Consider the following 15,548-nt stretch of genomic DNA (forward strand, 5'->3'; position numbering starts at 1 on the left):
GTGTGTGGCAGGATAAGTGGCAGCCTCTGCTTAACACCATAGGCAGTGTTCAGAAATATCGCTGGCTTCGGCACAGCGTCCAAGGCTCCTTCTCTCAGTCCAGCCTCATGAGCACCATCGTAGAGTTTGCTCTGAAAGAGGAGCCGCTGGATGTGGAGAAGATGAGGAAGTGCCTCCTAAAACAGGTAGTTAAACAAAAGTTCACACACCTCTGAAAAAGTGTTAAGTTTTTGTAAGGAATTAAAGTTATAGATTGAAACTGACATGACAGAAAGAGCTATAACGGTTCGGACATCACCTCACTCTTGTGTCCAGCTGGAGCGAGCTGAGGTTAGGCTGGAGGGTATAGACACCATGCTCAAGCTGGCATCCAAAAGCTTCCTCCTGCCCTCTGTACAGTACGCCATGCTCTGCGGGTGGCAGAGAGTCATTCCTGAAGGGACTGATATCGGGTAGGTGCAAAATAAACATGCTGATGTACATTATAAACCATACTGAATTTCAATTGGGGGGTGAAACAATTATGTAATTGCCAAAAGCCTTAGTTACAGCTGTCCATTTGTGCTTATTTATGTGCTTTTCTTCAGTATGTTTGGACACCAAATTCAGTGGTGAATCAGAGATTTTTAAACTGATAAGTTGACTTGTCCTTCAGCTATTCATTTTGGATCTGTTTACTAACAACATAACATCCAAAACGAAATAATGTAATGTAAATAACAAATAGTTATGGAAGTTTAGAATTTAACATGCAGCTGCTTTAGAAAGTTATAAGGGTCAGTGACAGTTTGGCAAGATGAGAGAATTTTTTTTTTTTTTTAAAGAATGCATCAGGTTTTATTTTAATACACAGTGTATTTATGTAAATTTTATGCTATATGTTTTTATGAAAGTTAAGACCTGAAAATGTCAAATGGTTTAACCGTCAATTGCGGCAAAGAGTGAGAACAAATTAAATATTTTATCCACCTTGATGGCATGTAAACGTAATCATCCTCAAAAAAAAAAGATTTAAAATATCATTTTATTAGTTATTTCTAAACGTAAATATTAATGCGTTTTTGTTATATTTGTCCTGACATATGCTGAAATCAGCTCTGTTTTCGAAGTAATCTTTGACAAATGATGTAAAAATGTATGTAAAAAATCATATTACACAAACCTATATGATTATATTTTATTCCACATTTTTTATGAATATATTTATATTTAATTACAGAAAATACTAGTTACACCAACTGACACAGACCGTTACGCCACATGAATATATTTATATTTTAATTTTAGAATATACTAGTTACACCAATTGACACAGACCGGCTACACCACATTGACATTTTTGCAATTATCCCCCAAATATTCTTTCAAAATGAAATAAAACCAGAAATGTTAGACTTTGTCCTCAAAAAAGAGAATGTGTGCAAGAAATCTGCAAATTTATTTTGAAATTTCAACCCTTTTACATTTAATTTATCCATTTGGACACAAAATAATTAACGCCACGTCATTGACCCAAAAAAGATTTCAAAAAATAATTTAAGTTATTTCTAAATGTAAATTTTAATGCGTTTTTGTAATATTTGACATATGCTGAAAACAGCTCTGTTTTCTGAATAATCTTTGACAAATGATGTAAAAATGTATGTAAAAAAATCATATTACACTAAATTAGATGATTATATTTTATTGCACTTTTTTATGAATATATTTATATTTAATTAAAAAAAAATACTAGTTACACGAATTGACACAGACCGGTTACACCACACTGACATTTTTGCCATTATCCCCCAAATATTCTTTCAAAATGAAACCAGAAATTTTAGACTTGGTGCTCAAAAAAAAAAAAAGAATGTATTGAAGTAATCTGCAAATGTATTTTGAAATTTAAACCATTTTACATTTAATTTATCTATACAGACACAAAATAATTAACATCACGTCAATGGCCCATAAACATTTCAAAACTTCAATGTAAGATCTTTTTTTGACAAAAATAATCGCACAATTAGAATATCAAGGTGAATATTATGATTATTGTCATCATATGTACTAACGCTGAATGATTAAGTATAAACAATGTTTTTATTCTGATGCATTTTCTACATAGGGAGCCACTGTCTGACTGTCTGAAGGATGTAGATCTGATTCCCCCATTTAACCGTATGCTTTTGGAAGTGACCTTTGGGAAGCTTTATGCGTGGTCCATCCAGAATGTCCGCAACATTTTGCTGGAGGCAAGCGGGAAGTTTAAAGAGCTGGGTATGAGTCATTAAATCCTATCAATGTTAAATCAAATAAGTTCCTGATTATTGATTTGTAATAGATATCAAGATTTCATGTTTGTGTAAATACTTGGGGCGGTTTCCTGGACAGCGATTAGACTAGTCCTAGACTAAAATAAATGTAAGAGCTGTCCAAACTGAAAACAACTTTCACTGACACATTTTAAAATACATCAGTGCCCTTTGTTTTGAATCAAAAAGGAATGTTTTTAGTAAGGCATGTTTGTTAAAAATAGTTACATTTTCTAATTAAACTAAGGAATAGTCCTGGTTTAAAATAATCCATGTCTGGGAAACCACCCCAACGTGTTTAATTTTGTATTGATTAAATATGTTATTGTATCTTCTTCACATCCAGGTGTGCAGCCAGTACCTCTGCAAACCATCACTAATGAGAACCCTGCGGGCCCCAGTCTGGGTACCATCCCTCAGGCCCGCTTCCTACTTGCCATGCTTCACATGCTCACTCTCAAACATGGAGCCAACAGCCTCAGCTTGCTGCTGAACTCCGGCATCCTCGCCCTCACTCAAAGCGTCCTTCGGCTCATCGGTCAGCACCTCTTTTAGATCTGCTCTCTTTTTGAGAAGTCCTACGGTGTCAGAATGATGCTAATAACTTCAAAAATGATTTAGATTTAAGTCTTTTTTTCGGTTGGTCTTATGTTGCACAGGTCCCAGCTCTGACAGCACTGACGAGGAGCTGAGCTCTGCAGTTCATGGGGGATCTGCGACAGTTCTCGAGGAGTCCAGAAAAGAAACGACCCCCACCCCTCTCCCTGCATCCGGCCCTGAGCTGGCTGCTATGATGAAGATCGGCACAAGGGTGATGAGAGGACCTGACTGGAAATGGGGCGACCAGGTGAGATGAATTCTTCATTCAAAGGGTGAATGTGGCATTGAACAGAAGAGTCCTGACTATGTGACTGTATGTTAGGATGGCCCACCACCAGGACTGGGGCGTGTAATTGGGGAATTGGGAGAAGATGGCTGGATTCGAGTCCAGTGGGATACCAGCAGTACCAACTCCTACAGGATGGGCAAAGAGGGCAAGTATGACCTTAAACTGGCTGAACCTCCACCTGCCACCCAACCCACCACGGAAGACTCGGACACTGAGGATGACACAGGTTAGTAATCAAGACTACGTTTGCACGTGGGCGCCTATTTTCATAAACTGACATTTCAACCTCTCCGGTTTCAAAAATTACTTCGTGCACACAAAGGGCGCAAACTATGAGGGTAAAATAACGTCAAAAAGATTTGCATGCGCAGGATAAAATTTGTAAGAATGTACTTAACATTGCAAGCGTAGAATAAATTTGCATGTGCAAAAACTTTTGTAAAGGTGTAAATCAAGTTGCAAGCGTAAGAAAACAAGTTTTGCAACATACTACTGTTAATCGTAAGTGTATTTCATGTCTTGTAAAACATATTTACACTAAATAAGTATGAACTGTATGCATCTGACCTCAGTTTTTCCGCGCTTACACTTTTTGCACGGTTTTTGCGCTGAAATTTATATGTAAGAGCACGGCCACAAAAAGACTGATATTAGTTACATAAGGATATTTATATTTCTAAAATGACTGCAAAAAAAAAAAAAATTCTGCTCACATAAATGCAAGTGGATATGACAAAAATCCACTCGTGGTCTCAAAATCCTCTTGCAACATAAATGTAAATTCCTACAAATGAATGCAGCATCATCATCTACAGGATCCTCTATAAAAGCACTTAAAATTTTAGTCACTTACGTCTCTGCACTAAGTATATCAATTTGGCTTTACTAGTCATCTCACTTTACTGTAAAGGATAAGGATAAGGATAAGGAAAACTTTATTGTCTGTCACAAGTGACAGAAATTTGTCTTTGACAAGACAGGCTCAAATAACATTTAAAACAGTAAAAACATATACAAAGACAAATAGACAGTAAACAATTTCACTCTACAACATACATGTGCAAAATACAAAAAAAAAAGTTTAATTTTTTTTTGTTTAAATTAAAGTGTAATTTATAAAATATATAAAGCACTAAGGTAAAATGATTTGCACTGGCAATTTGATTATAACTTAAAGACAGCTAAAAACATATTTTACAGTGTACATAATAAAAATGTGCACAATGAATGTACTAAAGCAACTAACAAGATCAAACACAGCTACTCCTTTAAAAATGGGGAGGAGACCACAAGAAACTCTGAGTTTACAGGATAAAACCTGTTCCCGACCAGGTTAGGTTCAGAGAGTAAGTTACTCCGGAAACAGACTCTGAGTATAAGTTACCTCTCCTTCTGAAACAGGCTTGACTTACCCCGCTGTCTCGGGTTTAACCTACCTCTCATTTTGAAACGGAAAACTCAAAGAGTTTCCCTTATTTCAGGGTTAACAAACTCCGAGTTTGCACTTAACCACCTTTCTGAAACAGGCCCCTGGTCCCTCTGCGTTTGCAGTTTTGTCACGATTCTCTCACTGATTTGAGTTTGCAAGTGCGGGTGGGAAGGCGGGGCTTTGAAATGAGGCATCTGATGACTCATTGTTTTCTCTATTCTGATTGGTTCAATATAACGCCAGTTTTCTAAACTCAACCCTTTCTTAGTCTTGCTTACTAGGAGACTGCTGCTAGTTTTTACTTAAAACTTTCATTTATACATTACAGTAAAACTGCTCACATTAATATGGCTTCATTCATAACCGTAGCGATTTTGTTACTTCTGTTGTTGTTTGATTTTTCTGTGATAGTATCTTACAGTTACTTGTTTAGGAAATACGTTAACTAGAATATAGTTTGAATTTGGAATTATATGCTACACTGTTCTACTAAAAATAATGAATACATTCACAAACTTGTTGTTCTTTCTCTGTTTTCTTTGTTTCTATTTTATTTGAAGCTGCTTTGGTATGATGAATAATTGTTAAAAACACTACATAACTAAAATTAATGAATACATCCATGTACTCCATCCTAGACCATAATAATATGGCATGGAATGGAGTAGCCTACTATTTATAACATAACTAAATAAGAAATTACTCAGTGTAGCACCAAATACTCCATCCTAGTCTATATAATACATAAACCTTTAAGCTGGCTTACATGTGTTGATTCAGAATTTTAAGCAGGTGTTTTGTTATATATAATATATAATAATGTAATATATATATATATATATATATATATATATATATATATATATATATATATATATATATATATATATATATATATATATATATATATATATATATATATATATATAAAATATATAATAGTGAATTTTAGTTATGTAGCGTTTTTAACAATTGTTCATCATACCAAAGCAGCTTCAAATAAAATAGATCTAAATAGATCTGACCCTGATCTAAACCCTGTCCGTGAAACCGCCCCATTGCATTTTATTGTCTTCTGCCATGCCATGTTGATTTATGGGTCAATAACAAATAATAATGTCTGATATAATAAAAGGGGAAATCCTTATATCTGAATTTAAAAGTTTTTAGAAAATGTCTTTTTTTTCCCAACATTAAAATTTACAAGTGATAAAATATATAGTGTAATTGCCTGGAAAATAAAAATGTTAAGTCCCACAAAAAACAAAAATTGTCATTAAAAAATTTAAAACATGTTTTTCATAACAAGGATGTGTTTAGGTCAAGTTGATGGATGTGGACCGAATCTCTCTTTGACTCTTAACGCTTTTTCTCTCTGTGGTGTCTTTCAGAAGGAGAAGTTGTGGAGAAGATTGCTCACCCGACTGCCATCATGTTGACCAGTACAGTTAACCTGTTAAAGACGCTGTCTCTGTCCTCGGGGATACATGCTGGCGTGATGCAGACGGAGGCCGTTAGCACCCTCTGTGGTCTCCTCAGGATACTGGTGGAGAGCGGAGCCAATGATAAGACTGGTATCACAATATTTTGTTTATATGAAGCGCTCTAGTGGTCTACTTGAAAACCTTTTCAATATTTAAAAATGTTCAAACTTTGACAGCAAAACCTGAAGGCCGGTAAAAGTTGCATGTTTTGTTATATATTCCTCCTTCCCTCTCTTTCTCAGGTTGTTCCTCTCATAAGCTGGTGGCTCGTGAGCAGCACAGGAGCTGGTGCACTCTGGGATTTATTCGCAGTATAGCACTAATGCCTCAGATGTGCAGCACTTTAAGCTCAGTACCCTGGATTAATGTACTCATACGTATCGTGGAGGGACACCAGTCCTTTACTGCAGTAACACTACAGAGACAGGTACTAGCCTAACACCATAACAGTGTTTCAAATGGCAAACTACCATCCTACCCATCAATATTCTGAAATAGTACATGATCTGTTTAGTATGCAATGTATTGTTATTTGCGTACGTTTTGTAGTGTCTCACAATGCAATGCACATAAGTATACCCTCCATTTCCAATGTGGCAAATGCCATTAGTAAGTTTTTCTTGACTGCACACAGCATATGCTACGCAGGAAACAGTACGCTAGTATTTAATTCTGGATACGGATCTTTTTAGTTTATTCATGGTGTAAATACAATGATATAACTGTCAGGATCCTGTTAGCATAACTAAAGAATGTGCTTACTTTAACCCCGATGACACGCATTACAATGTCAAATATTAAAACACTTTTTTCCTCGCTTCCTGGCAGATTCTTGCCCTGCGGCTGCTACAGGCAGTGTTACCATCCTGGGATAAAACGGAGCGCTCACAGGATATGAAATTCCTGGTGGAAAAACTCTTCGGTTTCCTGGGCAGTCTGCTCAGCACTTGTTCCTCAGATCTTCCTCTTCTCAGAGGTACTGTGTATTTACTTTTAAGGGGACATTTCACAAGACTTCTAAGTAAAGTTAATATTTGGTGTCCCCAGAGTACATGAAGTTTTAGCCTAAAATACCCCACAGATAATTTATTATAACATGTTAAAATGGCCACTTCGTAGGTTTGAGCAAAACATTTTTGTGTGTCCTTTTTAATGCATAATGAGTTGATCTCTGCACCAAATGGCAGTGTCGTGGTTGGATAGTGCAGGTTAAGGGGCACTATTATCCCCTTCTGACATCACAGGGGGAGCCAAATTTCAATGAGCTATTTTTTCACATGCTTGCAGAGAATGGTTTTACCAAAACTAAGTTACTGGTTTGATCTTTTTCACATTTTATAGGTTGATAGAAGCACTGGGGACCCAATTATAGCACTTAAACCCGTTAACTGGCGGGGTCACCAAGTTTACGTCAATATTTTTCATGTAAATGTTAATCTATCACGACAAACTATATATTGTTGGAAAAGTCTAAGAATGTATTTTTCATATTTCAAAACCTTTGAGCAGTAATAATAATGCATTAACTGTTATTTATTCATTTGTGACAAGAGTATGCAGCAAACCTCACAGCAAACCAAAATAAATACTATATTGCATTTTTTATTTATTACAAATAAATGTAAACCGCTATAAAAAATATATATTTTCACCTCCAGACACTTCTGTAAAAAAACGTTGAAGTGTTGTCTTTAAAAACAAGACCAGAATTAGGCTTCTAGACCAAAAAAATGCCCAAGTTGTATTAATTTAAAGGTGTACATCACCTTTTCACCACCCCCACTCGAAAAGGGTTGCGCCAGTTAAAGGGTTAAACATGAAAAAAGTGAGATTTTTCATGATATGTCCCCTTTAAAAAAAAGCTATTCCCTGCCAAAGATGTGTGTTTACAGCAATCCACATTTCCGCTATTATGCACTAGGTGGCACTCAACTTATAAAAAACAGATCCGGATCCGAAAAGCAGAAAATTCTCTCTGTATGTTTTGATCATCGTTCTCAATCTGATCACCTCTAACAAAAGTCCTTTATAAAAATGCAATTATTAGCTTTTTGTTTAAAATTTGGTATTTTTGAAGAAACCTACCCATACTTGAGAGGTGATTAAAAGCGAACAAATGAAGAAAGGATATCACTTTTTTTGTTTGTTTAAAGCAGAGGATCTGTTCTTTTATTTGATATAATGTGGGTTTATATATTTAAAGAAGGCATTAGACTTTTGTGAAAATCATAAAAATGCCTGGGCAATAAGTCCTTTTTCTTTATCTACTATTATACTCTTTGAGCCCTCAGATTGTTTAATTTGTTTTGTATTTTGTCCTTTACAGAAGGATCTTTGCGTAGGCGGAAGTCCCGCCCTCAAGCCTCTCTGACAGCCACACACAGCAGTACCCTAGCAGAGGAAATAGTCGCCGTACTGCGTACACTTCACTCCCTCCACCAATGGAATGGTCTCATTAACGAATACATTAACTCCCAGCTCAGTGGTATCGGTGACGTCATGGCAGGCAGACACACGGAAGCCGTATGACTCCAAATTTTGATGTGGTTTTGTATTTATTATCTAACTACAAAAAAAATAGATTTAGCTAAGTTGTTGTTGTTGTTGTTTTACCCTCCCTTTTCAGGCTGTGCTTGAAGATTACCTCCCCAATGCAGAAGCCCCAGCAGTGGGCAGTCTGATGGCTGTCTTGGCAGTCATCGGAGGGATCGATGGGCGTCTGCGTCTGGGTGGACCTGTTGTTCATGAGGAATACGGAGAGGGGACCGTGACTCGCATCACGCCTAAAGGACGAATCACTGTGCAGTTCCACGAGATGAGGACCTGTAAAGTTTGTCTGCTCAGCCAGCTAAAACCGGTACATTTGCTCCACCACGCATACAGGGTACAGATGGGCAGCAGACTGTAATTTGTGGAATAACTAAAAAATGCCTCCATTTGGCAATTGCGTGGCAGGATGCCATGACCTTGATTTGTTTAACTAAAGTGCACTTGCTAAAATACTTTTTTTGTATTAAAGGGATAGTTCACCCAAAAATGTACACATTTAGCCTGATGTAGATCTAAACTTTATTTATTTATTCTGTTCAACACAAAAGATTATATTTTTATAAATCATAGTAATTACATAGTTAACCGCACACTTTGACTTCCGTAGTATTTGATTTTCTTACTATGAAACTGGTTGAGATTTACATGAGGGCGAGTGAATGACTGAATTTTCATTTTTGGGTGTACTATCTCTTTAATAATATTTAATAATATGATACAGAATTACAGTAATACAGTGTAATTTATTAATTCCATGCATAACATTGAACAGTATGGATGCTGCCGAAACAGTATGGATGCCATTTATATTCTGCATATTTGTACGTGACTCATCGGGCCGTATGTTTTCTGTCTGGATTTCTTTGAAGCTCCACATGATTCCCTTTAGCATCCAGAACCTTCCTTTCACTGACCCCATGCTCGCTGTTTGGGCACAGCTGGTTAACTTAGCAGGAAGCAAGTTGGAGAAGCAACGCATGAAGAAATCCCTAAGCAGAGGACTTACAGGTACTAACAACTCCATACAGCCTAACTTATCCTATTGTGATTTTTGAAAAGACAGATCTTGATTTTCAGCAGTCTACCCAATTGATCATGTCAACGTCCTTGTTTCAAACTAAAATAATTATGAATAATTTTGAAATGTGTGTGTATATAAAGAGATATTGTCTGTTGCATGTTTTGTCCCTGCAGCAGATCAGGTGGATGTGCATTTGTTACGGTGTCAGCAGCTTAGGCTGTATATTCTGAAAGCAGCGCGGGCTCTCTTGTCTCACCAGGACAAACTACGGCAGATCCTCTCTCAGCCAGCTGTTGTAGATGTCAGCCCTAACCCACCAGGTAAGACCAGAATCATTTATTCTTCCAAATTTATAGAGCCTGTTTGTGGATTTTTTGTTTCGTTTGTCTTGATTTGTTTGTCTGCACGTCTCTGTTTTGTTATTTTTTATTGTCTGTTTGTTTTTATGTGATTTTTATGTGGGTAAACAGGGTGGTATCCATGCTGTAATGTTATAAAGGTCATAGCTCAGTAATCCGTCAGGGCTTTTAGGAAGAGTAGTGGACGTCAGTTAAGTGGCTATAATAAATGCGCTCGCATTGACTTTCAAAAGAATCAATAACAGAGTCGTGTTTATGGACACGTTTCATTACGTTACATTTGCTACAAATCTCCATTTTATCACTTTGCTGCCCAATGATGTTCATATGTAGAATTTGCTCAGGTGGTCTTTATTGCTTTTGTTCCCCATTTTATCCTTCTTAATTAATTTTAAAGGGACACTCATTTTTTTTAAATATGCTTAGTGAAACATTAGATTTTTACTGTTTTGGAATCCATTCAGATGATCTCCGGGTGTGGTGGTACAACATTTAGCATAGTTTAGCATAATCTGAATATTTAAATTAACCAAGGGGACACTTTTAGGCACTGTGTAATATCATTGTGCCTGCTGCAGCCATGGTACGGCAGCAAAGTCCTTGATTATTACGCCAGAATGAGAGTATGTTTCCTAGCCATATATTGCAACTTTTAATTTTCTTTCGGTCTTAGTACACGATGTAACTACAGAAGAGTCAAGTTTTAAATAAGAAAAATATAAAAACTCTATTTTTGAGCGTAATGCTCATGGTCTAATTAGATTCAATGGATTATGCTAAGCTATGCTAAAAGTGGTCCCGCCAGACCCTGAGATCGGCTGAATGGATTCCAAAACTGTAAAAATCAAATGTTTATCTCTAGGGAAGCTGGAAAATGAGCATATTTAAAAAAAAGAAAAAATAGAGTGTACCTTTAAGAGCGCACATGCAAAACCCACTAACTGCGTCTGACATAATTTCTTGTTAGTTAGCGTTTAGGCAGAATCCATTAAGGGTGGGATTAAAGTATTTGATGAACTTACTGTAACTCTTCATGTGTAATGTGTCTCACACAACAGCTCACAATCACAGCCTGTGTTATATAACAGTCACATCATTTGTGCTTGTTTTGTTCAGAGGATCAATGCGTGTCTTCTCCTGATGTGGCCGATTTGTCTCCTGAGGGTCCTCAGCCCCCTCTTATCCTCCTTCAGCAACTACTGTCCGCATCCACTCAACCTTCTCCAATTAAAGCCATCTTTCACCGGCAGGAACTGGAGGTCAGAGAGTCTGTTTACTCTTCTTTACGATTTATCAATGTGAAGGTTGGGTAGTTTTGAAAAATTACAAAATATTTACACAGAAACTTTTATTTTATCATATTATCTATGCTTAGGGATTCAAACCTATGATCATCATCAGAATTAAAATGAGCTCCATGTACTTACATCTTGTAAAGTGTTCACACAACACAAGAAATAGAAAAAATTTGAAAATAGTTTAATCACCATCTTGGAAGAAGCCTTTTTTGCTGACATGTTTTTCAAAAGACACTTTTTTACAGAATCAGTCCCCCCAAAAATGATTTCCTCCGATCTTGAATCTACACCACCTCATCTCCACCATTTATTTCCTGAATGGTTTGTTTGTTTTAGGCAGCGGCTCTGGCTGTGTGTCAGTACCTGGCGGTTGAATCCACACACCCGTCGTCTCCTCTCTTCGAGGACAGCAGCTCCAGTGAAGCCACCACACCTGTCACCGTGCAGCACGTGCGCCCACCAAGGCAGAAGAAACACAAGACCTCACCTGTGCCCCCTGTTCCCATTGTCCTACAGCTGATGGATATGGGCTTCCAGAGGAAAAACATTGAGTTTGCCCTTAAATCACTGTCTGGAACTACAGGAACATCTGGAACGCCAGGTAATACACCACCAGTTTCCTTTGAGTTGTACTACATTGCATTCAGTGTTGGTATATTTTCTAGATTTATCTGGCTGAAATACAAGAATGACACAATGATGCATATATGAGAATGTGTGGGTTTCTAAATAAGTACTATTTATAATAAGCATAAATTTACCTAATAGACAATTGAGTTTGTGCAAGTAGCATGGATTTGAATCGGTCATAGTACCATGATTTTACCGTCTGTATCCAAACAGAGCCAATTAGCTGCATGTACGAAATTTTTAAGTATTTTGTTTGTTTGGGATTTAGGTGTGGAGGCTTTGGTGGGCTGGTTGTTGGACCATCCAGATGTTCACATTACAGATCTGTCAGATGCTGATACTGTGTCAGATGAGTACTCTGATGAAGAAGTGCTGGAGGAGCTAGAGGAACCTGAGCCCGCCTTCCCTGTCGTGCGTGAAATTGCATACATGTACACAGCAGCTTTGAGCTATAGACTCCTTTGTTATCGATAATGACGAGTCCTTCTCTTGCATGTCAGCCTCCTGGAGTCGTGGTTACTGAGAGTCAGACGTTTAAAAAGAGGTCGGATTTTCAGAGCAATGACGATTATGCTGTGTATGTGAGAGAAAATATCCAGGTAAGAAGCCGCTCTAGTAGGTTCATTAGAAAATGTTTTTTTTTTTTTTTTTTTTGCATTAGAAAACAACATACTGTTAAAGTCCCCATGAAATAAAAAAAATAGTTTTTTGCTTTTAGTAAGAATGTGTATGCCAAAAGGATAACTATCAACTTATATGCTTCAAAACATTGACAAATTCAAATTTAGAAAATACAAATTTTTTAAATGTACTTTCTGTTAATTCAGCCATAATGGACCAATCATTTTGAGACATTATTTTGCATCATTCTCTTCAGAAAGAGAATTTCCTTTCCATTTAATTTCCTATGGATTTATTTCAATGCATCGACCAAAGCAGTGCATTTCAAGGTGCTTCAGTGGGTTTAAACCAAGGGGCAACCTTTCGGTCACTATCGTGACGCCAACATAGAAGTGACTTAAAGGCGGTGTGCATGATCTCTGAAAGCCAATGTTGATATTTGAATGAACACACCCCTACCCCAGAAGAATCTGGACCTTTTTTTGATAGACCCGCCCCACAGATACGCAACCCCCGCGACGATTTCAGTTAGTAGACATGCCCCTTACTGCTGATTGGCTACAAGTGTGTTTTGGTACTCGGCCGACTCCCTTTTCCAAAGTGTTTTTCAAAAATCATGCACCCTGCCTTTAAACTGCAATTCATCGACTGCCCGCTAGAGGCTGGCTCTTAGACAAAAATTGTTTTGTTTGGGTCTGTAATGCCTTAGAAGCTTCCTAAAAACCTCTCTCAGATAGCTCTATTAGGGTGGGGGATTTTAAACAAGTGGTTTTGCACCTATTGGGCTCCCCCTACTGGCTTAACTTGCAATCTCATTACTGATTGGCTAACTTTGCTGCCACTCAAAAAATGTAGCCAATTATTTTAAAGTGGAGGGCAGTTAGATGCCTGTGATGTCATAAGCATCAGTTTTTCAGATTGGGCCGTTTTCTGGCTGACATTTCTGAAAGAGAAATTTCATGAGACTGAGATGTTTAGCATGTCTAGCACTTTTTGTATGTTCGTGAATGTGGGTACACTACCATTATTCAACAAAGACAAGGTAAAAATGGTTTTTCATTCTCTGTCCCCTTCTCAGTGTGCTTTTTAGCACAGTTAGTGTGACTACATATTTTGGTGCCTGAGATCTAAGGTCTGTGTGTGGTTTAGGTGGGCATGATGGTCCGTTGCTGCAGGACGTATGAGGAAGTGTATGAAGGAGATGTTGGCAAAGTGATCAAACTGGACAGAGATGGCTTGCATGATCTGAATGTGCAATGTGATTGGCAGCAGAAGGGAGGAACTTACTGGGTTCGTTACATCCACACTGAGCTGCTTGGTAATCTTCTTTTTAATCTTCATACTTTAAAAACATCAAATGACTGTAGTAGACAATAATTAAATTCTAATCAAATGAAACCAATGATATTATTTGTAAAATAACTTTTCAATCAATGTTTTTCCCCTCTTTATCTTTTAGGGTTTCCTCCTCAGAGTTCTCCGTCTCACATAAAGATTGGTGATAAAGTGCGAGTGAAACCTTCGGTTACGACGCCAAAGTACAAGTGGGGATCTGTCACTCACAGAAGTGTGGGTGTGGTCAAAGGTGAAATATGACATAAAAACACTTATTTTGCTACATAGCTCATGGTACGGTCTCCATAGAGTCTAAATGTGAATGCGTGTGTCCAGCTTTCAGTGCCAATGGGAAAGATGTAATCGTGGACTTTCCTCAGCAGTCGCATTGGACCGGATTGCTGTCAGAGATGGAGCTTGTGCCCAGTGTGCATCCCGGTGTCAGGTTTGTAATTTATGACTTTATTAACATGATAAGGAACACTGTGCCGTACACGGCACACCCCCTCCCTTGCACGAGAGGCTGCATTACGTCATTGTAACTTTGAAGCATTAAATCTTTAAAATATACGGTCATGCGGCACATCGTTGTAAAGCTTAGACTTTTGGGATTCCATTAAGCGCACACAGAAAGCATAATATGATTTTTAGCAGTCATAAAACTGTAATCTAGTTGTTAGTTACCTGAACCGGGCGGCGCCGATTTAGGATATTTACTTACCTTCAAAATCTTTCCTTTATCCGCTTCGGTGAAATTGTCCAAAACAAATTGTTCATAAATCCCCAAAAGTCCAAGGAAATGGAATATCCAAGCCTTTTAATCCAAAACGATTTGTTCATCTCACAATCTTGACGTTTCTGACCGAATTACGATATAAATAGTGTATACAATAAGTTCACTAACAGACATTCGTTCGAATCTCACTTTTCATTCATGATTTATAATGAATATATTTGGATGTCATGTTTATTGTGCAACGTCTGAGGAACAAATGCGCCCCCTTGTGGAATTTCAGCCGTTCCATAAGAGGCTACGTGCAGACAAACAAAAGCATAAAAAAATAACAAAAGCATCCTAGCTTTACTTTTTTACCTGTGACTTTAGGTGTGATGGATGTCAGATGTTCCCCATAAACGGGCCCAGGTTTAAGTGTCGAGGCTGTGATGACTTTGATTTTTGCGAGAGCTGCTTCAAAACCCGTAAACACAACCTCAGACATTCATTCGGACGAATCAACGAACCAGGTCGGTCTCAAACTCGTTACAAAACTCGAAGTGCAAAATATTCAAATACCAAGTCTCCATTTGTTTCTGTGCTCTTTGAGATAACCCATGAACTCTGACCCTTAGGTCAGTCACCCACATTCAGTGGGCGTTCAGGTAAGCAACTGAAGAGGCATCACAGCAGTCAGCGTGGCATGCTGATCGACGAGTGGTCCAGAGTGGTGAAGAACCTCAGCGTTTCGTCCTCCATCAACCAGGCATCTCGGCTCATAGACTGCGGAGAGCAATGCTGGCAGTCATCGGGCTCTCAGGGCAAGGTTAGTCCAAAAACAAATGTGTTCACATTTATTTACGCTTCAGTTTGATTATAATGTCTACAAAAGTGATCATTTGCACTGATCGTGCTGGCTG

The 15,548-nt window shown here is 37.8% G+C and overlaps 1 protein-coding gene across 1 annotated transcript in view; it reads left to right on the plus strand.

Annotated features, from left to right (window-relative positions):
• herc2 (HECT and RLD domain containing E3 ubiquitin protein ligase 2) overlaps positions 1 to 15,548 on the plus strand; it is a 79,063-nt gene that overhangs the window by 35,050 nt on the left and 28,465 nt on the right. Inside the window, exons 32-53 of the mRNA XM_065272619.1 lie at positions 12 to 185; positions 316 to 452; positions 2,111 to 2,262; positions 2,644 to 2,835; positions 2,957 to 3,144; positions 3,220 to 3,412; positions 6,007 to 6,189; positions 6,342 to 6,526; positions 6,928 to 7,075; positions 8,426 to 8,622; positions 8,726 to 8,956; positions 9,519 to 9,657; positions 9,844 to 9,990; positions 11,146 to 11,288; positions 11,664 to 11,928; positions 12,226 to 12,368; positions 12,458 to 12,556; positions 13,728 to 13,896; positions 14,038 to 14,163; positions 14,250 to 14,358; positions 15,019 to 15,158; positions 15,264 to 15,454. Of these exons, the coding sequence (XP_065128691.1) occupies positions 12 to 185; positions 316 to 452; positions 2,111 to 2,262; positions 2,644 to 2,835; positions 2,957 to 3,144; positions 3,220 to 3,412; positions 6,007 to 6,189; positions 6,342 to 6,526; positions 6,928 to 7,075; positions 8,426 to 8,622; positions 8,726 to 8,956; positions 9,519 to 9,657; positions 9,844 to 9,990; positions 11,146 to 11,288; positions 11,664 to 11,928; positions 12,226 to 12,368; positions 12,458 to 12,556; positions 13,728 to 13,896; positions 14,038 to 14,163; positions 14,250 to 14,358; positions 15,019 to 15,158; positions 15,264 to 15,454 (3,651 nt within the window). The remainder of the gene's footprint in view (positions 1 to 11; positions 186 to 315; positions 453 to 2,110; positions 2,263 to 2,643; positions 2,836 to 2,956; positions 3,145 to 3,219; positions 3,413 to 6,006; positions 6,190 to 6,341; positions 6,527 to 6,927; positions 7,076 to 8,425; positions 8,623 to 8,725; positions 8,957 to 9,518; positions 9,658 to 9,843; positions 9,991 to 11,145; positions 11,289 to 11,663; positions 11,929 to 12,225; positions 12,369 to 12,457; positions 12,557 to 13,727; positions 13,897 to 14,037; positions 14,164 to 14,249; positions 14,359 to 15,018; positions 15,159 to 15,263; positions 15,455 to 15,548) is intronic.

Source organism: Paramisgurnus dabryanus, chromosome 7 (genome assembly GCF_030506205.2).
Source record: "Paramisgurnus dabryanus chromosome 7, PD_genome_1.1, whole genome shotgun sequence".
Classification (NCBI taxonomy): domain Eukaryota; kingdom Metazoa; phylum Chordata; class Actinopteri; order Cypriniformes; family Cobitidae; genus Paramisgurnus; species Paramisgurnus dabryanus.